Genomic DNA, 27,271 nt, shown 5'->3' with positions numbered 1-27,271 from the left:
GGGCAGGAGCTTTTTACCAGTGGGCTGGTCTCCCTCACAGATGGGGTTTGTCATCCTCATGGCCCTGGCTGGGGATCTGATCTGCCCTGCCAAGACTGCAGCCTTTCTTGTGCCTACAGGGATCTGGTGTCACCAGCTGTGTAGAGCCTGTGCAGTGCTGCTGCAAAAATGTACTAAAATAGATACAAATCAGGAGAGGGAGGAAGGCTAAAAATAAAAACTGATATTAACAAACACATTCTGCCAAGTCTAGGTAATAGGGTTATCTGGGCTGCTATCCAATAGGGCAGCCAAGATTCTTTGTTGGGAGCATCCCAGAATTGGAAAGGGGCTTGCATCACTGCACCCTCGTCCCCTAAGACTCCTTTCTGTGAACCTGCAGGTGCAGCCTAGAATCTCTGTTTTTATTCGTTTGCTTTTAGCATGGCTTACAATAAAGTGAATCAGTAAAACTTCTAATGTAGACAAGACCATGAGTCTCTTTACAGGTGACCCTGTCCTTAGAAGACCAGACTTCCTGGATCTTCAAAGGTAAAACTAAAGCTGGAAAACTGTCATCTTAAAAAAAAAAAAAAAAAAAAAAAAAAAAAAAAGTGTGTGTGGGCGGGGCACAGATATGCTCATAAAGACCCAAAAAGGCATGTGCCCAACCACGTTGGTTTCTAAGAAGAATCTCTGCAGTTTCTCCTAATGATACATTGCTAGTACTTTATAGCTGCAAAGAATCTCTTGAATATGAAATATTATGGTGTGTCTAGCTTCCTCAAGTGGAAGAACTACTAAATTGAGAGAGAAGTCTCCTTATTTTCCCTGATGTGGCTTCTATACCACTGTTGCTTGCCATAGCTTTGAGTTGTAAAGTGGCTGGAGGGTTTGATCTCACTGACTTAAATCACCTGGCTTTTTAAATCTTTCTTCAATCTGGTTGAGGCGCTATACATCTAATCTGAACCTATACTTTTGCAATGTTAAATTTTAAGTTGCTGCTTTTAATCACAGTTTACAATCAGTAAAGCAGGGAACCTTGATTTAAATAAGTGACTTTAATCTTGTGTTGCCTTCGTACTTCAATTTCCTAAACAGATCATTCTCATTGTTTGGTATAATCATTAAAACTCATCAACTTTCAATTAAAAATAGCCTTTACTATAAATTTGATAGAGCATTTACTCAGACTCCTTTTTTACTTTTTAATGTTAAATGGTGAATGACATTTTTTATTTACTAGATTTTTTTTTAACTTTGAATTTGTCAAGCTACATTTAAATGGAGATCAAAATTCAATGAAACACACAAACAGCATTTTAAAACTTTAAAACGTAGACCAGAAAAATGGCCACACTGAGTCAGACCAATGGTCCAGCTAGCCCAATATCTTGTCTGACAGTGACCAGTGCCAGACACTTCAGAGAGAATGAACAAAACAGGGCAACTTTGAGTGATCCATCCCTGTTGAGCAATAGCAGATTCTGGCACTTGAAGGTTTAAGGATATCTGGAGCATGGAGTTACATCTGTGACCATCTTGGCTAATAGCTGCTGATGGGCCAATCCTCCATTAACTTAACTAGATTTAGAAAAAGAATCAGATATATTTTGACATTACCTGGCAACAAGTTCCACAGGTTGACTGTGCTTTGTGAGAAGAAGTACATCCTTCAGTTTGTCTAAAACCCTGCTGCCTATTAATTTTCAGTGGGTGACCTCTGGCTCTTGTCATGTGAGGGAGTAAATAACACTTCCTTATTCACTTTTTTCCTCACACCATTCATTATGTTATAGACCTCTGTCCTATTTCTCTCTCTCTCTCTCTCTCTCTCTCTCTCGTTCATTCACTCTCTCTTCTTTTTTGCTAAGCTGAACAGTCCCAGTCTCTCCTCATGTGGAAGAGGTTCCATATCCCTAATAATTTTTTGCCCTTCACTGCACCTTTTCAAATTCTAATATCTTTTTTGAGATAGGGCAACCAAAACTGCCTGCAGTATTCAAGGTGTGGCTGTCCCATGGATTTATATAGTGGTGGTATGATATTGTTAAACTTACCTTTCTATGTATCAAGGCATTTAAGATACTGTCATTAAACAAATCAGCTCTTGACTGTAGCTAGTGAATTGATTGTTTCTGGTCACCATAGGCAAGATTTTCAAGGTACTTGTGTTCTTTTGCATATCCCAGTAGGCACTTATCTGCATGTTTAGACCCCTAAATACCACTGAATAAGCATCCAGATTGTCAGGTTTTAGAGGTATTAGAGATCCTCCTCTCCCACCCGATTCCTCTTCATACATTGGAAGAAAACAAACTTTGCAGCTCTCTCAATTCCTGATTTGGTTTTTCAGTTTCGAATGAATTAGTTCAAATAGGGGGTGGTTGTGTGGGTCTGCCCCTGAAACTGACCTTAAAAGTAAATAAAGCAAAAGCTTTCTGTAAATTTGTTAGTCTCTAAGGTGCCACAAGTACTCCTGTTCTTCTTTTTAACACAAACTGAGTACTTCCTTTTGGAAAAATGTAAATGTCAGCACTTGTTCCATTGCAAAGACTGAAAACAATATAGCCACTTATTGCAAAACATGACATGACCGATTTATAAAATTTGAATTGATCTCAGAAAACAGTTGTTTCCCCTTTCTTCATATAATTAAAGCACATTTTGCACACAAATTGAGGGCTCATTAATGCTGCATGTTTGTAAAATTTTAATTATAGTATGGTTAAGCCTGAACACGGGTTGTCATAATCTTAAAGAGGCATAATCTTTTAAAATGTATTAAATAAAAAATCCAAAATGTTGGCTATCCAGGCCTCAGAGGTCCATGTTTGTTGTCCTTGCTTAAAATTGATAGGGCTTCTAGAGTTTTATCTTGCAGGGAGAGAAGAAACTGAACAGTCAGTGTGCTCTGGTCTAGAACAATTGTTTGACGTCACCAGTGTGCTATTAAATGTAACTAGTTTTAAAGGTCCTGCAGTACTTAGTGTCTTGGGATAAAGTTTGTCACAGCCCATGTGACCTCTCAAAATGGATTCTAATCTCAAAGGTGAGGAGTTGCTAACAGCCGAATGGCTTCCGTTATCCTCATAATTAAATAGGGCTCTTGGAAGCCTAATGTGAGATGCTACATAAAACAAATCTTGTTGACCTCCTGTTTTGTGTAAAGGTAATCTGAAAACTGGTGACTTAGCACATCCATATTAACTGTGCTGAATCTTGTTTGCTCCACTTCCGTACTAGCTCTGCCCTGTGCATTTTAGGGAACTCTGAAGGGCTGCTGGTGCCCTGTGGGACAGTGTGGGGAAGACTAGCTGAATAGTTCTAGCTAATGTTTGTCCACACTGGGACTAGAATAGTTGTGGCTGAAATAGGGCCAATAAGGACAGTCTGAACTATTGAAGCATAGTGTACTGGAGATGGTGAGATTTGGGGAATCTGCCTGTACAATGTAGGAATTCTGTATGAGATTTTGAACTCAGTATGTCTTGACCAGACTGTAGACTCAATTTTGGATATGGGTCTCAAGCAGTCTGGAGTGGCTCATGAGTGGGAGTACCAACCTCAGGATAGACTGCTAAGAAGCAAGGCACAGACACCAAGCTGAGATTTCACTAACCATGTATCAAGTGCGAATTCTGAAAGCATTATAATAGCCTTAACATGGAATTGCAGACAGTTCCCTTGGGTATTCTGATCTATTTTGCCACCCAGGGAAGCCTGTCTTTGTGATAGGTGGTCCCTAAATCACAACAATATTCAGGTTACTCCCAGTCCCAAAGGACCATTCACTTACCCCAGGTCAAGTGCACCTTATTATCTCTCACCAAAGACAATGCTTGTAGCTAATTCTATAATTAAAGGTTTATTAACTAGGAAAAAGAAATTAGTTATTTACAAGGTTAAAGCAGGTGAACATGTGCGTGCGCGCACACACAAATGAGTTACTTTTTGAAACCTAAGACTAATAGAAGCTGCTGTAGCATGCAAGCTCTGTATGTCCTTTAGGACTAACCCACGCCAAACAACCAGGGATCTCTTGTTGATGTTTAGAAGTCTTGCCCACTCCCTGAAGTCCAAGCAGGACAGGGATAACAATTTCTTCTTGACAGGGATTTTTATTCTTCTCCTCCCCCCCCACCCCCCAACTCAAGATGATGGGCTGAATGTTTATCTCCTCTTCATTGGTCTTGAGGGAGCAATCAATGAAGTCTTTTGTCCACTGATGTGCCATAATGGCTTGTCTGATGTTTACAGGCTTTCTTTTGTTGGGCAGGAGATGACACCTCTTGTGGTAAACTAGTATTTCCCACTTGGTAATTCTTCCCTCCTTACTGTGAGGGTTTAGTTTTAGAGCAAACACTTAAATATTTACCTTTATAACATGTGGTACAGCTGTTTATAAGCAAGCTTAATACATGCAGCATCCTACAAGCATTTCATAAAAACTGGGGTGACCATATTTCCCTATGCTGAATACATGGCCCCTAGTAAAATTACTCGTATTTGGGCAAGTTCAATGGCAATCAATCAGAACTATGCCGTACAAACTTTCAAATTAACATGAAGTTGACTGAGCCCATGTTAAAAAGAAGTACTGTGTAGTTGGATCCTTTCTATTTACCTTCTTATCTTTAAGGCTTTAGGCTCACATGGGGAGGGGTGACTGACCCTCCTTGCTGAGTGCTCTCCACCCTCCATGCCTGGGCCCCCGGGACCGACCCACCTCACCTGGTGCCATGTCTTCCTGAGGCAATGTGTAGGGGGGCATGCAGGGTCACATTTCTTTCCCCCCCCCCCCACACACACACAATTTCTGCCAGTGTTCACACCAGAAGATGGCCAGCAGCAGCCTTTCAGCACTGTGCAGGAGGGAAGGGATGGGGGCTGCTTCCAGCTGCAGGGGGGCATAAGGGAGGACCTGGCCCATGTCTTTGCAGAGTTCATCTCTTCCCCTTCTCCTCTTCTTCTTCTCTTTTCTCTTTCTCTCCCCCCCCCCCCCCCCCCCCCCCCCAAGCTGAAAGCAGCTTCTTTCTTTCTGCCTGCACAATGTCAAAAGGCAGCTAACACCTCCAGGCTGCTGCTGGCCACTGACATAACCCAGTCTCCTGTGTCCCTCCTCCCTCCCCCCACCCCGCTGGCTACAGTGTGATCAGGAAGGGGTTAAGCCCTAAGAATGCATTGTGCACCAGGGCCCAGGGAACTTGATTGCAGGGGTTTCAGTGAACCTGACCAGAGAGGTGGAGCAGCCCCCTGCTCCCTGGGGGTAGAGGGTGAAGAGGGTGCTATGTCCCTGCCCTGGGGCTGGCTGCTGTGGAGCTTGCAGGTTCAGGGTGGGAACAGATTGGCAATTGCTTTGCGGCGCGTCCATCGCTCTCTTCCTCTCCTTCCACCCCCCCCACCCATCCAGAGTTTAGCTGAGAGGTGGAGAGGCTACCCCATGCCAGTACTGTGTGAGGCTTTGACACATGCAGAGCTCAGCTTCTCCTGGAAGGGGGCACTGGGCTAGAGGGTCTTCAGCTTTCCAGCCAGAGGCAGTGGGGGGGGGAGAAGGAGCCTGCTGGTGAGCCAAGCACTCTGACCAGGGGCTGGTTCTCCACACAGCATTGGGAGCAAGATGCGCTGGATATGGAGGAGCAGTGGGGTGAAGAGGGAGGGGTGAAGGGGCAAAGCAGGGAGAGGACAACAGGAGGGGGAGCACACAAAGGGCTGATGGATTGGCAGCATGGGTCTTGCACCCCCCTCCCATTGTCAGCCCCTGGACCCACCCACATTCACTGCTGGTGGGTGGGCAGCTGGTGAGCAGGGATCTGGCCTGCAGCAGGACCTGCCGGTACTGATTTGGGGCGGGGGGGGGGGGAAATATGGGACAATTTGCCTGTTTTTAAGAAAGTCAGGACACCTGCAGGAGGGCTTTAAAATGGGATGTCTCTTTAAAAATGGGATGTCTGGTCACCCTGAAAGACTAAACACATTCTTAACTCTAATCTGTTTTACTAATACTAATACTAACACATGGGAGCCAGACAGGCTTCCAGCTAGGCATTTGTCAGTGTTCATTTGAGGCCTAGGGGCCTTGGCATGAGCTGATATCTAGTCTGAAAGCATCACAGTTGGTTTCTTTACTTTTGACCTGTTGAACTAGATTTCCAAAGGTTAGGGGGGAAAGAGATAATGGGAGAGGAGTTGACTTAAATGTACCACCATTGAAATATAATAATTGTAGACCAAAATATCTCCCAGCAATAAACCAGTTCTCCTGGTTGGGAGCCAACTTGCTTAGCAACAGTCACCTGGTAAGTCACCTGATCTGTCTGGGATCACCTTGGGAGGCTGACCATGGACTTGTCTGTAAGGGGCGGAAGCTACTCTATTTGGTCTAAAGTCATTTTTTACCAGTTTAAGATGAGGGAAATAGCGGTAGGGAGAGGGAGACCCTGCCTGAACAGTCTCCCAAGGGAAGGGTGAGCTAGAGTGAGAGGAAATGTATGTAGTGTTTATTTTGTAGAGACCTGTATCTTTCTCATGCTGTTGAAGAGCAGTGCTGTGTTCAAGTCTGTATATCGGGTCAGCAACCTTTCAGAAGTGGTGTGCCGAGTCTTCATTTATTCACTCTAATATAAGGTTTCGTGTGCCAGTAATACATTTTAACGTTTTTAGAAGGTCTCTTTCCATAAGTCTATAATATACAATTAATCTATTGTATGTAAAGTAAATAACATTTATAAAATGTTTAAGAAGCTTCATTTAAAATTAATTTCAAATGCAGAGCCCGCCGGACCGGTGGCCAGGACCTGGGCAGTGTGAGTGCCACTGAAAATCAGCTCGTGTGCCGTCTTCGGCACACAAGCAATAGGTTGCCTACCCCTGCTGTATATGCTACACATACTATGTTCCCCCTGAAAAACTTAAACTGTAACTTAGAAGGCTCACCTTCAGTAGGAGTCTGGGATAAGGGTTGTTTGAGTTACTGAGCTACCTTGAGGGGGTTCAGTGCTTTATCTGGGGGCCAATGCTGAGGGGCATCACTTCCATGAAGGGGTAACAGATGAAGAGTGGTGTCTAGGAAATGTGCCAGAGACCCAGGGAGGAAGCAGTGCTGCAGCCCGCAGAAATCTAGAAGCTTAAAAGATGCAGGGATCCAGAAGTGGGATTCCGCTCACAGCTGTCTGTCTGGTGGCCGGCAGGGGGAGCAGATCTGTGACATTTTCAAGCGTGCCCCATCTGGAGTATTACATGTGGATGCAATGTTTTACCGTTCTAATCTAGAGGGACTAGATAATACTTAACATGACAGACTTCTAGTGTGGACAAGGCATGACATTCTATTAACTTATTATAGGATAAGCATGCTAAAATACAAATTCTAACCTCATCCAAAGTAGACCAGCTTAGTATATGGCAGCAGGCTACTTCGCTTTTCACTATTAACTTTACTGCTTCCAGCTCAGGGATCTCTTGTGGTGGTGGTCTTTTCCTTGGTTGAGATTTCAGCGTGGTTGAAGAGGTGTTCCGCTTCTTCTTGAATGTGGAGGTGTCAGAAGTCTCAATTACACTCAAATATTTGAAAAGTATTTTGAAGACTAAAGGCCCTCAATAGCAATACAGCCATTCTAGAACTGGCCAAATAGCATATCTGCCATGTCAGTGCTTAATGACCTAATGATTAGTTTGTTAAATTACTTAATTCAATGTTCTCCCAGAAAGTTAAAGCTGCTCGAAATTTTGTGGTACAAGAAGATGGCCTGCCTTGGAAACACCCATTGAAAGAGTAATGTGGGAAAATTAATCTGAAACTCATGATTAAATTTCAGGGTTCCTTGGAGATAACGCAGAGCACAGAAGATGATCCTCTACTCGATGCACCACTTCTTCCACCTCATACGTTGCATTCCCAATTGAGACCGAGATTCCATGCTATTCCTACAGTCTTGGTTGCCAATTTTCTGTTGCTTATACATGTAAGTTTGGGGAAGAATCATCAGATTTTTTTTTTATTATTATTAACTTGGGTAGGAGGAGATAATGGGAAATTCTGGTTCTCCAACTGTGATGTATTGGATCTAAAGCCGGGATTGTGGGGTTGGACAGAAGCAACTTGTGTTGCATACTCCTCTTACCTTGTATTTTAAAAATTCCATCCCAACACTACAAGCTTCTCACTCTCATGGATATGGCAAGTAATCTTTAATCTAGTCAGATAGGAAGTCATTTAGGTTGAGTGTTTTGGATCATGTCAGTGCTACAAAATGACATTTTAAATTAGGATGTTGCCTCAGGACCAAGAAAACATTCCTGTACTTAAACTTTTGTAGAATTGATTTAAAAGATTTAGTAATATTTCATATTAAACACTAATCAAATCTAAATTTTTGACTTGCTTCTTAGTTAGTTCTAGTAAATTTAGCCTTGTCTGTACTCACTACTTCTAGTGCCTGATAAAGATTCCTGAGTTGTTGTCCTAGCCCACCTTCCAGCTGCTCAGGTTAGGAAAAAAAGTCTTGGGCCTCATATGTAAGGAAACTTGGACTGATGTAACTACATCAGTCCGTTTAACAGAATTTGGGTAGATCTAATGTGGACAATGCATTAATGTCACATCTTCAGCACTCCTTCCCTTTTTTGTTTGTTTTAAAGGCTCAGTCTACATATCAACTAAACCAGTTTCCTAAAATGGACTTCACTAGATTTGAGCAACCCCTTTGTGTGGAGACTCTTAAACCAATTTAAGAGTGCATAAAGTCAATTTAGAAATCAATGTAGTTGGTGTAACTTCCTTATGTAGACAAGCCCTAAACTCCCTGTATGTTGGTAACTAAAAACATTAAAATACGGCTTCTCTCTGACAAGCTTTAGCTTGTATTCTCAAGCACAGCTCCATCTGAATTTTTCTCACCATCCCTTTTTCACACCACCCAGATACTCATCACTTGGGACAGAGGGGTCTTCTCAAGCTTGGGGGAGAATGGCAGGAGCCTACCAAGGATGGCAAGGGTTTTGGGGAAAATGGTGGCAACCAAATGAGTGTCTTAAAGATCATATCGTCGAGGCAGGAGGGAATAGGGAACATTCATTCCCCAATAACTTGTACATGTAGCTCTTAAGCTGCTAAGTTTGGGGTGCAGAAAAGACTGGGGGCGGGGGGGAGGGAAAAGGAAGGAACACTCAATCACCTGGTTGTCTGAAGGACTCCAAACCAGATGTCCAGAATGCTTTACCTCCTGTCAAACTCAAAGTCCTCTTGAAATCAATTTTCACAAATTTGCATGCTTAAAACCTCAGACTTACTCCCTTTGCAACCTTCTTTTTGCTTTTCAGAGACTCCAGCTCCATTCTCACCTATGCATTCATAAACATTTAACTTTCCCTTACCTCAAAACTGAACCTTCACTGAGTATATCAAATTGATTGGTTGACCTTCTGGAATATTGATCTATCTATTTCACTCCATTACCATATTATCCAAGCACTTGACAAATGCATTAAAAATTGTCCTTGATAGGGAAGTGCTATTATCACCTTCTCACAGATGGGGGACTGAGCCACAGAGAGACTAAGTGACTTTGCAAAGCTCACACAGGAGGTTTGTGGCACAGTAGGGAATCAAACCCAGATTTCCCAAGTCTCATCACCATAAACGTTAGGCCATCCTTCCCTCTCCAGTCAGTTCTGAGGATGTACACACTGCATAATATTTGCTCAGTTTCCATCCTAATCCTGGTAATTTAAAATATACATACCTATAGTTCCATGTTGGAATACCTGAGAAACAGCAAAGGTATTAAAAATACCGCTTAAGTAACTAGACAAAATAAAAATGACAGTGGTATTCTAAATTACCTGTCCAGTGGACAAGACACTGGGCTGGGAGATGGAAAATCTCAATTTTATTCACAGCTTTGTCACTGACAGGCTGTGAGACCTTGGGCAAATCGCATAATCTTTCTATGTGCTTTTTTTAAATCTGTAAAATGGAACGGAAACTTTTTTAGTATTCTGAAGTGCAAGGATGAATTTGGAAATGGAAGGATGAAGAGCTATGAGTGTAGGTAATTATTATAATGGTAGTTTAGTGGCATAACTAACTTTCTCAAACAGATGCAGGGTGAGAAGTCCTATCCACTCTTCAGACATAAACAATTTCTGGCTGATCTCCATTACAAGGGGTTCTTTTAATGAGTGGATCCAGTTCAAGTGTTGTATAAAAAAGTATTGTTCTTGTCCAGAATTAATTACCTGGATTAAGGTAGTAGAGATGTAGTTATTGGACACTTAATTAAATATCCCAGACAAAAATAGCTAGCTATTATCTCTACCTCATGATTTCTAAACTGAAATCACTTGGATTGTAAACTTAAATTAACTTTTGGCACCATCTCTTAAAAATGGGAATCCTTAACTGAGTTTTTTGGTGAGGAGGAAGACTAAACTACATGTTAAATCCACATGCTTTTAAATGTCAAAAATGTGCAGAACTCGGTCCTATTAGTTCTCTATCTAGAATGCATGGGCTTATACTGTGAGTATTATTGTAACAGGATATACACTACTGTTAGTTTGATATATGGAAGATCTAAGTCATGGGGGGAGGAGGGGAGGGAATGTAAGGCATTTACTTTCTTCCCTACAAACTTAAGATCACTCTGAAGTGGACCTACTATTAAATGGCAGCTTACTATTATAAGTACTTGTGGATAAAGGTTTGGAGAGCTTGGAGTCCAGTTGTGTGTGTTTGGTCTCCTCAGAATTTAAAATGCTCTTATTTAAGATTTTAGTAGATCAGGGAGGCTTAGAATCAAAATCTGTCACTCTTTTGGGTTTTTAATTGTGTAGACTAATTTTGTAAGTACTTGGTATACACAGTATAAACTAAAAACAAACCACCATGTTATCTCGCAGGATAATTGGATTTGAGCACTCTTACGGGATTGTGGTCCCTTCTGCTACAACTAGTTTACTGTTGACTGTGACAATCCCATGAGAGGATAAGGCAGTAGAATAATAACTTAAACAAGGCTTAAATGCCTCCTTTAACAACTTTTTTTTTTTTTTAAGCCACTATACCTATCCTCTTCAGCTTTGTGAAAAAGCCTGAGTCACCAACTTAGTCTGCAAAAAACATCTTGTAGACACTACAAGGAAGGATGTTTGACTTAATACCCTTGACTAAAAAGCTGTGTCCTCTTATCTGATTCTTCAGCCACTCAAGGCCTTGGGCCACTAAGTTGCTTTTTGCTTTTTTAAAAATGGCACTAATAAAAGGACTGGAAGTTGGTGGTTACCTACAGATCAGCTGTCATGACCAGATTACATTCAATATGGGCAACCAGAGGACAGTCCCAAACAGGAATGTATACTTGGTGTTCCAAAAGGGCTAGTTTCCCAAAGCTGAGGAAAATTATGAGCAATGCTGATTGGGAGGAAAAATTAGAAAAATGGGAGAGTCCTTTGAGTTTATTAGGTGGCCAAAAAGCCACAGCTTCACAAAGAGGACAGCTTTGGCTAAAAGCACATCTTGGTACAGTGAAGGCAGCGATTATAAATTACAAAAGGAATATAGCACATCTAAAGAGAAATAGATGGCAATTGACATAAATTAGAAATCATTAAATGTATAAAATAAGGGAAGCTAAAGACATGGGAAAAATCCATAGCTGGTAAAGCTGAGGACGACAAGTAGTCTTAGTACTGTATATTAGGAACAAAAAAAAATCCTAGCAATGTTATTCCTCCATGGGTAGATGGAGGTGGTAAAATTAATAATGATGCAAAAAAGGCAGAACAAATATTTCAGTTCTGTATTCAGGAAGAAGCAGCATGATGTACTTATTGTACAAGGATGAAGTATCTTCTAGAAAACTGCATTAAGGATTCTAGGGATTTTTTTTCTCTCCCCCCACTCCCTTCCATTTGAACCAATCCAGAAAATAAGGTATAGTAGTTAAATTTTGGTAATATTGCTTATATTTGAACTATTAACCTTCAGGTTTTCTTCTCTTTCCCTTCTTTCACAGGTTGCTTTTGTTGTCTTAGTATTTTTAGCAGGTATATATTGTTCTTATGTAAACCCAAATGAGGATGAATGCCCTGGAAACTACACCAACCCACTTAAGGTGCAAAGTGTCATAATCATTGCGAAGGTAATTCTGTGGATTCTGCATGTTGTCTTTGAACAATATGTTCAGCATCATCACGGTAAAGTCAGATGCAGAGGATACCTCCTGATCTACCGATCAACAAGACATCTTAAAAGGCTGCCGCTCCTTATACATTCTATAGGTGAGATAAACCGATTTGAATTTTTCTCTTTTATGGATTCTGTATCAACAAATATTGTGAACTGAACTACTTCATCTACTCTTTAGGAACTCATAACATACTAGTTTGTGCGTACTGTGCTTAATAGTTAAATACAAACCTCCCTACTCTGTTTTTATCACTGGCCAGAATGCACCTGAGTTGAAATAGATTCAGAAATAATAGCCTTTGACTGGGTGTCTTGTCCCATCAACTAAATGTGGTAGCCAAAATGTCCTTAGAGCGAACCTGCGCTGCATTTGGCTGCTAGTAATTTTTCCCTGTTTCTAATGGACTGTTGGCTGTTTAAATGCTGACTTGCATGCATCCATAGGGCCCCAGGAATGCTCTTGTCTAACTTTTTACTTTTCTGAAGCCATTGTAGGCTTCATATAGTAATAAGAATCTGCACTACTTAATCAGTGTGCAGGCTTTTGATCTTGACTCTGCAGTCAAACTCCAGAACTTAAGAGCAAAGGGTGTTCAGGTTGGAGAAAAGCAGTCATGTAACATGCCCCATTTTACAAAAAGGGCTGGGGTGGAGAACAATTATGTGGTCTACTCTGTATCATTATGAAACAGCACAGACTTCCTCATTTCCATGTATGGAGAGATCATGTGCATGTGTGGAGAGTGTTTCCAAGGGGTGCATTCCATAACTGCAAAATGGAAGAAAAGTCTGAAGAGGTCTCATCCCCCTTTACCATTTTCCACATACTCCAACTTCTAATATGTCTTAGGACATATGTACCCTATAGCGGCACAGCTACAGCACTGCTGGTGTGCTGCTGTAGCATAGATGCTTCCTATATTAGAGATAATGAAGGAAACCCCTTCCACCGAAGTGGTAACTAAGTCGATGGAAGAACTCTTCCATCAATCTAGCCATGTATAACTGGGGTTAGGTTGACCTACTGTGGCACACAAGGCATGATGGTTTTTCACAGCCCTGAGTGATACAGTTAGGTTGACCTGCTTTTTTTAGTGTAGCCCAGGCCTAGGTTGCATGTTGCTGAAGTTTCAAGCAAAATAAAACTCCTTAATTTGCAGCAGGATTCATGTTTGAATGCTACTTCATCCCTACTTTCCCTGGGGCAAAGAGGATTCTTGGCAGCATTTTAACTCTGTATGTTCTTTAGTTTTACTTTTTCTTCCTAGTGGCGGCAAGCATATAAGGTGTTTAACTAGCAACAGCTGTCCAGCTGTTTCCAGAAACTGAAATTAATTCTTGCCTAAAATCATATGGTCATGGCTCATTTTTGAATAGGGGGTCCTTTTTTATAGAAAGGCGCTGATTGTGGAGAATAAAACCTAAGCTGACTACATAGTGTGCTTCAAATAGCTGAAATGAAAACTTCTGTTATCTTGATAACACATATGTGGTCTTGCACTTTGATGTACTAATTTCCTTATGTTAGTTTAATGTTCCTTTTGCAAGCTTAGGGCTTCTAGTATATGTAATGGTTAAAATTCCGAGTGTGTAAACATTCAAGCCAAACTTCCTTGTTGGGGATGAAGGTCAACTTCCCTCAAACACTACTGAGAAGTGAAGGTGGAAATTAAATGTAACGTCACATGTCATAAAGTGGCAATTTGGCTTTGACAGTTCAATCATCCAACATAGATTCATAGATTCTAGGACTGGAAGGGACCTCAAGAGGTCATAGAGGCCAGTCCCCTGCCCACATGGCAGGACCAAATACTGTCTAGACCATCCCTGATAGACATTTATCTAACCTACTCTTAAACAGGGCCGGCACCAGGCACCCAAGCACATGCTTGGGGCGGCACCTGGTAAGGGGCGGCGGGGGGAGCGCGGTGTGGCGTGGCATTCCGCAGGGGGGCGCTCCAGCGGCGTGGGCACGGCGCTGGGGTTCCGGTGGGGGTGGGCTCCGGTGGCACAGGAGGGCGGCGCGGGGCTCGGGGCTTGATGCTCGGGGGGCAGGGGGGGGGTTCCAGCGGTGCGGGGTGCGGCGCTCGGGGGTGGGGGTGGGGAGTCCAGCGGCGCTCGGGGGGGCGGGCTCCAGGGGGGGGGGGGGGGGGGGGGGGGGGTGTTCATGGGGCGGCACTTCTTTTTTGCTGCTTGGGGCAGCAAAAGAGTTAGAGCCGGCCCTGCTCTTAAATATCTCCAGAGATGGAGATTCCACAACCTCCCTAGGCAATTTATTCCAGTGTTTAACCACCCTGATAGTTAGGAACTCTTTCCTAATGTCCATCCTAAACCTCCCTTGCTGCGGTTTAAGCCCATTGCTTCTTGTTCTATCCTTAGAGGCTAAGGTGAACAAGTTTTCTCCCTCCTCCTTATGACACCCTTTTAGGTACCTGAAAACTGCTATCATGTACCCTCTCAGTCTTCTCTTTTCCAAAGTAAACAAACCCAATTCTTTCAGCCTTCCTTCATAGGTCATGTTCTCATCATGTTTTAATCATTCTTGTTGCTCTTCTCTGGACCCTCTCCAATTTCTCCACATCTTTCTTGAAATGTAGTGCCCAGAACTGGACACAATACTCCAGTTGCGGCCTAACCAGAGTAGAGTGGAAGAATGACTTCTCGGGTCTTGCTCACAACACACTTGTTAATGCATCCCAGAATCACGTTTGCGCTTTTTTTTTTTTTTTTTTTTTTTTTTTTTTTTTGGCAACAGCATCACACTACTGACTCATATTTAGCTTGTGGTCCACTATAACCCCTTGATCCCTTTCTGCCGTACTCCTTCCTAGACACTCTTCCCATTCTGTATGTGTGAAACTGATTGTTCCTTCCTCAGTGGAGCACTTTGCATTTGTCTGTCAAACTTCATCCTGTTTACCTCAGACCATTTCTCCAATTTGTCCAGATCATTTTGAATTATGACCCTATCCTCCAAAGCAGTTGGTATCATCCACAAACTTAAGTGTACTTTCTATGCCAATCTCTAAGTCGTTGATGAAGATATTGAACAGAGCCAGTCCCAAAACAGACCCCTGCGGAACCCCACTTGTTATACCTTTCTAGCAGGATTGGGAATCATTAATAACTACTCTGAGTATGGTTATCCAGCCAGTTATGCACTCACCTTATAGTAGCCCCATCTAAGTTGTATTTGCCTAGTTTATTGATTTAAAATATCATGCAAGACCATATCAAATGCCTTACTAAAGTCTAGGTATACCACATCCACCGCTTCTCCCTTATCCACAAGACTCATTATCCTATGAAAGAAAGCGATCAGATTGGTTTGACATAATTTGTTCTTTACAAATCCATGCTGGCTATTCCCTATCACCTTACCACCTTCCAAGTGTTTGCCGATGATTTCCTTAAATACATAGTATACTGTTCATGCTCTGCTTCAAAGTAGTAAATGAGTTCTACACCTACACCTACCTCACAGCTGAAAGTTCTTCACAGCTCTATGTTCCCTAGAATGTTGTAAGAACTCTACAGCACAAAAGAAGGACATGGTCCCTACTCTGAATAACTTAGTTTCTATTTTATATCTGACACAAGAAGTGCATGGGGACGGAGATTGACACATGGGAGGGGAATGGGAATTCAAATGTCTCTTCTGCCTGGTTTTGGAACAGGGATTTGATCTTGGTATCCCTCGTCCTAGGTGAGTAGCCTAGCCACTGGGCTACTGGATATTTTGGGGTAGGTCTCACAATTTCTCCTGTTGGAGCTGTTGCACTTTATATAAATAAGAAGGATTTAAATTAAATGAAGCTAGTGCCTTGGTAGACTAGATTTGGGAAATAACTTCAAGCATCACTCAAGTAAAAATCATCATATTTAGATAATGGGCTCTAATATGTACAGTTGTACTCACTCAGCTATAATACATGTATTTAAAACTTCTGATCTGTATGTATAAAAATGTGCACATACTTACCTAAGAACTAAATTCCCTTAAATATTTGCAACTCCTCTTCTCAAAGTTAAACTGAAATGATGTGTTTTGTAGTACAAGACAGACCCATAATTGGAGTTCTATATTGGATATGTAGAACGAGATTGATGTACTGAAAGGTCAAATATTAGACAATAGGTCTAACATTCTTGTCAAACAATGACAACATTACTGATTCATTGTATATGTTAGCTGTCACTGAATTTTTTGTGCATTCGCTTGAAGGCTTCAAGAACTATAGAATGAAGCATTCTGGTCCTGTAGGATTTCTAACTTAACAGTTTCACAAATAACTGTAATTACGAATAGCTTTCTCACTCTTATGCAATTTAAATCACACATCAGTTATGTATTAGAGGGATAGCCGTGTTAGTCTGGATCTGTAAAAAGCAACAGAGTCCTGGGGCACCTTTAAGACTAACATGCATCTGACGAAGTGGGTATTCACCCATGAAAGCTTATGCTCCAATACATCTGTTAATCTTAAAGGTGCCCCAGGACTCTCTGTTGCTTTTTACATCAGTTAAGTTTTTCCATTTCATAGCTATAATCCATCTAGCCTAACAAACAAGGGTCCATTGGGATGTAGATATCGGAGGGAGGTTTTTTTGGAGTCATTTTTGGTTATTCACTAGACTAAAACACTTAAATGTCATGTCTGTGGTGTTTTGTTTTTTTTGTTCTTTTAAGGAAATGCAGCCCTGCTTCTGATACTGTCAGCTCAGCATTCATTTCCTAACTACAGTAAAAAGTATCTCTACCTTATCCTTGGAGTCTTGTGTCTGGAGCTGATTTGTTCTTTGACGTGCATAGTCGTTTACACAGGTAAAAACTGCAATTATTGCCTTGTTGCGTGACCACCTTACAATAGGTACTAAACTCTCTCTTTCTCTGATCTCTTAGTGTAGTACAATAACTTTTGGCACCAGAAGACTTGTTTGCAGCTATGACTGTAAAACTGGCTTCTCAGTATATGTACCCATTACGGACAATCAGATGTTCTTGTTTAAAACAAACTGGAAAGTTATTGTCATGGCTTGAACTCTAAATGTTGCCAAATAAAAACTAGGCTAGTTGTTAGAGTTTAAGGCACTTTTCCATGAAGTTAGTGATGTAGTGAAACTGAAGTAGTTAAAATAGAAATAATTGTCTAGCACAAATTGCTAGTGTGCTTTCATGATGGTTTTGTCAAACGCACAGATATGCTGTGTGTGTGTGTGTGTGTTTTTTATACTGTGACTTGAAGAGAAGTAATATTTTTCTTGTCTAGTCAAAACCACTTTCCTTTGGCATGTGGAACTTAAACATTTAAGCTGGTATATGGCATGTCTCAATCTTCAAACTTGCAATGTCCTTCCAGTTCCTCTTCTCTACCTCTTCTCCCAATCTTATCTCCTGTAGTATTTGTTGAAGGATAGTAGTTTGTAAAGTGACACTCAGACTCTTGGAGTCCCTACTTACATATATGAAGCAATATATATCTCTAGCCCATGTTCACTATAACACTAACAGCTAGTACAAAATAATTTAATGTAAAATACTATATAGTATTACTGGCCTGATGGGTTTGGCCTAATCTTCCAGGGCCATGTTTTGTTGGTTTCTGTCTTGGCTCGTTCTATTAAACCATCACAATAAAACTCAAATTTAGTTGGCCAGATTGCTTGTTTGCCAGGCTAAAAGATCATAGGGGTGACCGAGACAACATGAAATAAACTTCTACTCCTGGCTACCACTATTAAGGAAAACAAAAGGTGTTAAACACAACAAATCCAGATAAACTAGTGTTTGATTTTTTTAAAAGCAGAAATTAGGTCTCATGCTCTTAAATAAGATTATGCACTTGGTTTAAATGTCCTCTCTTGAGCTGTTGCATGTGGATTCTTTATTGCTACAGTGAAATACAGACAAATACTACAAAGTGGTATCTATTTTTATATCTTGAACACCGTGTAAACATCATTGTCCTTTAACTCCTGGGAATCTTCATTTTCTTTACACAATTTTTTTTAAATTGGAGTAATTTTTTTTTTTAATTTAAAAACCTAGTAGGCTTTCATCAACTGTACTTACTTCCTAATGGGCTGGTGTACACAGCTTAGTGTGAAGTGAGACAAACCAATTGACTTCAGCAGGAATTGAGCTGCACCAGTGTCTCCTACACAACAAAATGAATGCTGAATGAAGTAACAGGTGGTTGCTAGTAGCTCAGCAAAACTACTGTGGTAGTGGAATTCAAGTTCTGGATCTCCTCCCAGTAGTTAGAAAGGAAACCAATTGCAAAACTAGAAGTGTGGTGTTGACAAAAGAAGGGCAGGGATGAGAAGAGGTTGAGTTGAAAAGGGGAACAGAGTAGTTTCAGGGAGGGGAGAGGAAACAGCTGCTGTAACATTATGCTGCTGATTCTCATGGGACAATGCTGAATGCCAAAGCAACTTCCTAATAGCTAGTGTTTGTCAGTAACTGACCCATAAGGTATCTCAACTTAAAACTACTCTAGGAGAAACTTCATGACTAGAGAAAAGCCTAGTTAGTGACTTGCTATAAAGTTGCCGAGTGTAGTTATTCCCAGTGTAATAGTACACTACCAAATTCTAGAAAAGTTTTGAATACACGGTTTCAAGATCTGACTTACTATTCTCTTTTAACTTGTGTTTGTAATAGTATTGAGACTACAGTCTCAAATGTACCAATCTACCTCCCTTGGCTATAATAGAGGCTCTGACACCAGGTTTGTTTATATGGGAAATTTGACCAACATAGCTGCAGCAAAGTATTCCTGTATAGCTATGCTGGTATAACTTCCTCAGGTGAACGCTCTAGTCTGGAGCAAATGTAGTAGACTTTGGAAGTAGAGTAATTACTCCAAAATAAAATCACTCTTATAGCAGAATAGTTATTCTGCTGTAGTCAGTATATTTTCCATTCTGGATATCTACTTTTAATAAGTGGATATTGTTGAAATAGTTTTCTCCATTTAAGCACATTAAAGTAAATCCAATATCCTAATGGAAAATAGTGAGTTGATTTAGCTTAACACCTCCTCCACCCCCCCGCCCCCCCAAAAAAAGCTGGAACATAGTTACAAAGACTTGCATGACAGAAACAGCCATAATTCACTGCCTTGAAAACTATAGCACAGATGGTGCGCACTAGCAATAAGATTTCTACCACAAGCAGAATAACCCAGTGGGATGCCATTGTTCCCCCCCTCCATTACCCAACTTGCATCTTTCATCCTGGGTATGGGGGAAGGGAAGGTGATGAAAACACCTCACAGGTCCTGTTCTCATGGTGGTTGCCTCCAGTCTTTTGATTTGGGCTTTCCACAATAGCACTTGTTTTTCCTAACTGTCTTCTGAACTGTCACATTCCTCAAACTTCTTCAAACTGCTTGATAGACCTAAGGGTTTTTTACTGCAAACGTTACATTCTAAACAAAGTATTCCTTTGCTTCCCTTGCACACACTGATATTCAAAGAGCAAAGAATTGGATATTTCTTTCTCAGCCTTGATCTGTTGTCCTATTCCAACTGGATAAACAACCAAGAAAAAGCTGGTCTCCATACTACTGTTGGAAGCTGAGCTTCATTCTCTAAACCAGGGGTCGGCAACCTATGGCACACGTGCCAAAGATGGCACGCAAGCTGATTTTTTAATGGCCCATTGCTGCCTGCCAACTCAGGCAGGCAGCAGCATGCTGTTAAAAATCCTGCCCGGCCCACTGTTCTCTGTCCCCTGGTGGGGGGGCGGAGGGTGGAGAAAGGGGCAGGGGGCAGAAGCTTGGTCCTGCTGGCTCCCCTGCCTCTTCCCGCAGTGTGCTGGGTTCCTGCCCCTTCTCCTCTCGGTCCATCCCTCCCTGCTGGCCGATCAGCTGATTGCCCTTGCAAGGGAGGGGTCGGGGAGGAGTAGAGTCAGCCTGCTCGCTGCTCCTGGCAGAGGTAGAGAAGAAGTGGAGGCAGGGCCTTGGGGAAGGGGGGTGGTTGAATAGGGACATCCCTTCCAGCCCCCTGCTGTGAGCACCCCACAACCCCAGCCCACACCCCCAGCCCTCTGCCCTGACCCCCCCACACACACCTGCTAAAACAGGTTTTACATAGGTACTTGAAGTCTGTGATATCCCACTTTTTGCTATTGGTTAAACATGTTGTTCTGGCACAAGCTTGTTAAGGAACGAGTAGCTTTGTATTCCTAGTTGACCGCCACTCTTGCTGCCATGGGAGACAATTGATATGGAATCAGTATTGACTATCATATGCTACATAGTAATCCCCAATAGCAGAGAATCTCTTGGATTGAGATGTTCTTGATTTATGGGATACAGTGTAATGTAAAGAACTCTATAAAAGCAGGCTAGCATTGAATGAATTACTCTGGAGTCCAAATTCTGAAAGCTCATTTCTTTCACACCAATATTAAATCCTCTTTTAAAACACTTCCTAAATACAGGCATTAGAAGCTTCTGGTTACTCTACCCTACCCTACATACTACTTGCTGCACTGTTGAATGTCTGTTCAGAGGCTTGCAGTGTCCCAGACCAATTTGTCTTCCTGCAATGAATCTTTAAACCTGCTTCTAGGCAGTCTACTCTTCTGTATACAAGGAATTGTGATGTAATTTCATGTCCAAGCAGAACAAACTGGGCTGTAATACTATTTTAATGCCTAATACCATAGGCCAAATCAAATTTGCCTACATGAAGCGCTCCTTGTTCCCCTGTGACACTGACAAGATACTGTAAATCCTCTTTCTACAACCCAGGTACATCATGGGCACTGAAAGCCAGCTTTCCCTTCTCCCCTGTCAGTATGCCTCCCTCTTCTTCTGGAGGAACCACCTCCTGGAGGGTGTGACCAACTTTGTATCCAGTGCCATTAATTCCTTAGCTGCTGATTGGTGACTCATCTTGAAGGATGCTAATAAGTACTAGTTGCAATGGGGGAACCTGTCCACCAAGGCTTTGTCTAAACACATAAGCTGTACCACTTCAACTGCACTGGCAGGAAAAATCACTTCCCCTAACCAAAATAGCTACTTACTTGTCTGCAGTTTTATGCTAATTTCAGTCCTTAATTAGGTCATTGAATGAAATGGTGGCAACTTACTGTCAATACAGAGCTGATGTAAAACGTAGTGACATATATGTGAGACTTGATATCTGATCCTCCTGAGTTGGTGGGGGGGGTGAGAGGAAACTTCAAATCTATATTCAACTAAAATGAACTCTTCTTGGCTATTCTCTGCTCTTGGCAGCAATGGGAGGCACCTTATGACTTGTCTCTATTGTCAGCAGAGATGTAATTCTTTAAACTCTGCACTTATAATACTGCCAAATTAAAAAGATTAATATTGTCATGGACAAGTCATGTTGGAAATTCCTGGTATCTCCTTAAGCTGGTTTTCTCTGTATAATACTGTGATAGATGTGATAACCTCCTAGCCTGATATGGCTAATCTCTTGAGGGTCTTGTCTTGTTCTAGCAAAGTGACCTTTTAATAAACCCTACAGCATTCTTGACTGGTAAAGGACAATTTCTTCCACATAGTTAGGTGCCAAAGTAGCTTGATTCATTTTCATAGATCCAGATTGTGATAACCTTCCTCACAGGTAGTCCCAGTTACTTCAATAGGGCTGCTTGTGGAGTAATGTTAGGGTATCTGGCCTGTAAACAATATATTTTCCTAATGGTCTACCTCTGCTCAGACTGTAATCGTGCTAAGATCTACACATCCCCATCTCCCATTGATTTCAAAGAGGATTGAGGGTGCTTGGCACCTTGCAAGATTGGACCATATGTGGGGGATCAGATCAAAGCCTTCTATGTATCCAGTGTATATGTAACAGGCATGACAAATTCTATGCTTTCCTCTCAATTCCATATTGTTCTGTCCCCCAATTTAAATATAATGAAGATGACTATTTGAAGGACTTATTTTTCCTTCCTCAGTGCCTGTGAACTTACAATAGGCTTAAACTTCATTCACACACTTGAATGACCCTTCTCAGATAAAGTTTGAGGTGGAAGCAGACCACTGAGGGACAGTCTGGTTTGATGACTTTACAACTTGCTGAGACACTTCAGCATTAGTTATTCCTATGATCAGTCAGACAACTTGCTTCTGTATAGCAGGTGGCCTAGGAAAACATCCTTTCCTCGCTAGAGAGGCTGGAATAGAAGAGAATGGACCATTACATAAAGTAGGTCATCCAAACTCTTATTTTAATGTCTGTTCTCTAACCAGATATACTGTGTGATACATCTCTAGCTTAACCAAGGTCTGAGTCCACACTAACCTGGATAGCCCAGAAAGGATCAGATACTGGGGCTCAGTTCACTTTCAAGGGGTATTATTTTCAAAAAGGTCTGTTACAATTATTAGCTTAGTTTTTAAAGCTGAATGTTTAAAGTCATTTTGATCTCTCTATACTTGTAAATTAGTAGAGATTATACTGTTTCACATGCATTTGCATGATACTGCAGTATTTGAGTTGCAGAACTGCTGGGGAATAGTATTAAAAATGTCTTTTAAACTATCATGGAAAAATTAGTACAAGTTATACATGCTTAATCCTCATGGGGGACTGTTCTTGCACTTGGACTGAATTTGTAACCTAACTATTTCTGGATATGTTAGGAAGTATAGATTATGGACGTTTTTCAGTTTCCAACTGGCACCATTAATGGCAGTCTTGTCAGCAAACTGTGTGTATTGATTTTAGGCATGAAGATTGAGCTACCGTGTTATCCCTGTAACTGGTCCTCTAAAATCAGATGGAGGCATACTGGCCCCAACTACACTACCCTTCCCTGTGTTTAAAAATGATAGCAGCTTCTAACAATTGTTACAGCCAATGTGAATAAGGTAAAGTGCATCAAGAACTGACTAAAATCTGCTTTTAGTCTAAAGCATATTCAGCATGGACTATGATAATGGAGACTCATTTAAGTGGTATCCTATAAATGCACACATAGGGCGCACAATCATAACTCTTCGGGAATTGACACAATCTGAGCAGCTAGTAAGTCCTTAAATAATGTGCGTTAACAATACAGAGTGAAACCCCACACAAATATCAGGACTTTCATGGGGATTCTCTGAAATGTAATATAGTTATTAGGACTGATTGATCATAACTATACAGCACTCTCACACAAGATACTGCTGTACATGAGATTGGAATGCTGAAAATAGAAAAGGAAAATGACCACTAATGATACAGACAACATGGCTTCTAGCCTGCTCTCTAAAGAGTTGTTTTGTGAACTTGGCAGATTTGTACACCATTAAGAACAAGACAGTACAGACAGGTGAGAGCAAGCGAGTTTCATCTTACCTTTCCTGAAAGATACCGGAACATTCCCCACCTCCCCAGCTCTTGGGGTAGGGTGCCCGGTAACAGCCTTAAGTGCAAGCAGAGTGCTGCTTGGGGTTCTCGCAGCTAGTGCAAGCGCCACAACGCTAGGCATGCCCTTATGCAATTTTGAGCAGCAGGACCAACGGAAATGCAACGTGTAACCTGACCCTCTTGTTGGGTTCCCTGGTTCTCCCTTACTGTAACCTTTGAGGCAGGTTTTAACCCTGTGTAGGACTCTGAGTTGAGGAGCCAGACCATGCTATTAAAAACTGTCTGCATTAACTACCTCTTTTTATTTCAGTGAAAATAAGCAATTTCAACAAGGCCAGGCCAAGGCCTGATATAATTGAAGAAGAAAAGATGTATGCTTACCCCAGTCGCATTACCTCGGAGATTGGATTCAGGTAACCTCTTCTGTTATCTTCAGTTAGTTTATCTGGGTAACTTTGTAAACACTTAGTATCAATTTCTGTACAGAATGGTGTGTGGGACCTTAAAGCTGTAAGGAAAAATAGAAAGGTGATATTAAAATCCTTAATGGGCTTCTGTAGCGTTTCAGCTGCTGTATTATAGAGACAAAAAATCAAACTGTCAAGATGGTCCCCCTCAGCAATGGTAACTTGATAAATACAAAAATACTTAATCATGAAAAGGGTATGTCATTGCCTTAAAAGGTACATAGGGGCCATATGACCATTATTGGAAAAATTTTATATGAATCTCTACTATGATGTGCTAAACATAACTAGCTGTGTTTATTAAACTAGCTGCACTTAATCTCCTAACATAGTTGGTTTTAAGCAGCCTGTGGAGAAATACTGCTGTCTTGGATGTTATTTCAAATGTGTCTTAGTATAAACTAAGAAGCTCTTGCCCAGAATGAGTTGGGTTGATAGCTGGGAGGGAAGTGAATTGGGTGCTCTTTGCTAGAAGGTCAGAAGTGGTGTGTGGGGGGGTGTAGTGTGGTTTTTTTTTTTTTTTGCAGCTTGAGGTCAGGGATTTCTCTCTTAGGCTGGGGTCAGGAGCATCTGGCAGCTGGTATAGGGTGAGAAGTATATTTCCACTTTTGGAGAGGAATTCTACAGATATATTGCATATTTTGTGTGTGTTGGCAGAGGGCAGAGACCATGAATAAGCCTATTTGCAGAGACCAGTCATTCAGCCTGCTCATGTTAACCTGACAAACACCCTGACCCATGTACTTTTTTGACTACTATATATTTCAGCAACTGCAAGGTGTTCAAATGTTTGTATTAAAAGATTAGGGTACTGGTTGTGGGGGAACTACTCCCCCTCCTTGCATCGAAGCTAGACTGAACATGTAGATCAAATCTGTGACTAAATACCCCATAGGTCATGGCATACTAGCATGGAAACAGTCTGGTGGTGGGGTGCTGAGAGAAAGATCTAACAATTCTGCTAGTCAGTCTCTTCTGAACCTTGATGTTCACAATTTCAAACTTCCATGCACTTTCTGGAGAAACTGATGTGCAGCCCCTCCCCACAAACGAGCAGCGCAGAAACCCAGGATGTAGGGAAGGTCTTCAGTGGTGTTATCTTATCACAATGTCTGCCTATTTGGGTCGGTGTCTCTCACTCACTCCTGTGTGTGTGTGTGTAATATAATGTATAAGGGATCACAACGCTTATTGATTCAACTCCCCAGGGGCGGCTCCAGGCACCAGGGCAGCAAGCCGCTGGGGGCGGCCTGCCGGTCGCTGTGGAGGCGGCAGTCAGGCCACCTCTGGCGGCGGCATGCCTGCGGCAGGTCTGCCTGTCCCGTCGGTCCTGCGCCTTCGGCTTTGCCGCCGCCCAAACTGCAGATCTCCCGCAAGCATGCCGCCAAAAGCCGCCTCACTGCTGTGCTTGGGGTGGCAAAATACATAGAACCGCCCCTGCAACTCCCCTCTTGACTCAGTCTCAAACATTCTGAGAACATTTCTGCACCACTCTGTAATAAGACCACCTGTGCTGAGCAAGAGACTTATTGACCCCTTGATTGTTTAAAGAGCAGGTCTACTGTGAAAAGTTCCGTAAAAGGAGGACAGAGATATTGGAGAATTCCACGCTTTCTTGTTCTTTCTCAAATGTCTACTTAAGAATAACTTTGCAGGGCTGACAATTCAAGTTGGGATCTGAGAAGAGCTGTTCCCTTTCTTCTCATACTTACCCAATAGTAAAAGTCCTGCAGGCTGTCTTTTGCCCTCAATAACATGTGCAGCCCTGTTGGCTTAAGTGGATTTGTACTGGTGTAACTGACAGGCCTGGAACTGTAACTATTAAACAAATCTATTGATGTACAAGAAGAGACTGCAGCTCCATTCTCAGGGCTGCGCTGGCTCTGTAGGGTTAACAAGAATACAAACTAGTGAAGCTTCTTAAATGTGGCACTTTCTGTGCCAAGTTACTCTACAGAGTAGAACTGCACTCTAGTACATGTAGTACACCTCTACCTCGCTATAATGCTGTCCTCGGGAGCCAAAAAATCTTACCGCGTTTTATAGGTGAAACCATGTTTTATATCGAACTTGCTTTGATCCGCCGGAGTGCGCAAGCCCCTTCCCTCCCCCCCCCCCCCCCCCCCCCCCCCCCCGGAGCACTGCTTTACCATGTTATATCTGGTCGCGTTATATTGAGGTAGAGGGGTATTGTACTCCGAAGTACACAAAAGTATGTATTTGGGTATATGTGGACAAGACTCTACGCATGTTCAATCACCCGTTTCAAGCTTTATAAAAGGCTTAAATTTATTAGAGCCCAAATTCTAAGATTTAAATGTGAAGTGCTCCTCCTAATGTGTTCTAAATAAATAAATAAAAAAATCCTTTTGGATTTCCAAAAGTCCTCTCTAGGCCAATAAGAATGAAACTTCAGCCAGCATGTAATCTTGACTGTTACATGTCTGAAAAAAGGCCAATGGATGGCACTACTAGTACCAATTATAGTTAAGGTTGCAAAACATTCTCCATTAAAGATCCTGTTTTCAGTTGTATAACTACCAGACTTTTCCTGTTTGGGCTGAAATTTTCCAATTCAGATATCTGCCTCTGAACTTTTGGAACATTTTCAGCAAACATGGTTCAGCCATCTCAAAGAGAGAATGTGGGAAAGATTCTTCTTATCCATGGCTTATTTGTAGGAATTATTGTTTTTTAATTGTGTGGCTGACCAGCTGTAGCATTTCCATACTCTGGAGGGACTCAAAACTTGGCACTTTACTGTCAGGGGTTTTGTTCAGGGGGCGGAGGGGAAATAATACTATATGCACAAGGAGTTGAATTAAAGTTGAACCAGGTAACCTTAAATCTGGCACTTGCTAGTCTAGAGTGCTTGACTTTGTAACTTGAATGTTTAAATATAGTTCTTTTGGATTTACTTATTAGCATAATGGTGTTGGTGCTGAACTGCAAAGGAAAAACCGATCCAAGTAATCACTTAGTATGGAGGACACTGCTTCTTGAAGTCTCCTGTGAACTATTTTCAACTGCATCATACAAACAAGTGCTGTTCATTATTAGTTTAACTGTAAATTGGAATGCATTTTCCTGGGGTCTAAATGAGGCTAATGACCACTAAATTATAAACCTTCCTATCTATTCTTCTTGACTTTTTATGGTAAGTAACTTCTTAATTCGGGGTATAGGAAGAAGCCATTTATAGCATTCTTTAGTACAAAAGAACTGGCTAAATTCTAGCCAACAGCCAAGCACTTTGCATTTGATACTTTTGTAGGGTGACCAG

At 41.7% G+C, this 27,271-nt stretch overlaps 1 protein-coding gene across 1 annotated transcript in view; it reads left to right on the top strand.

Annotated features, from left to right (window-relative positions):
- Nucleotides 1-7,555: 7,555 nt before the first annotated feature.
- The window catches only part of TMEM192 (transmembrane protein 192), a 38,797-nt gene continuing 19,081 nt past the window's right edge, over nucleotides 7,556-27,271 (top strand). The window contains 4 exon segments of the mRNA XM_034771183.1: nucleotides 7,556-7,946; nucleotides 12,000-12,264; nucleotides 16,863-16,997; nucleotides 23,832-23,934. Coding sequence (XP_034627074.1) covers nucleotides 7,785-7,946; nucleotides 12,000-12,264; nucleotides 16,863-16,997; nucleotides 23,832-23,934 — 665 coding nt within the window. The 5' untranslated portion in view covers nucleotides 7,556-7,784.

The sequence above is a fragment of the Trachemys scripta genome, chromosome 5 (genome assembly GCF_013100865.1).
Source record: "Trachemys scripta elegans isolate TJP31775 chromosome 5, CAS_Tse_1.0, whole genome shotgun sequence".
Taxonomy (NCBI): Eukaryota; Metazoa; Chordata; order Testudines; family Emydidae; genus Trachemys; species Trachemys scripta.
This window is presented reverse-complemented; position numbering and strand designations above follow the sequence as displayed.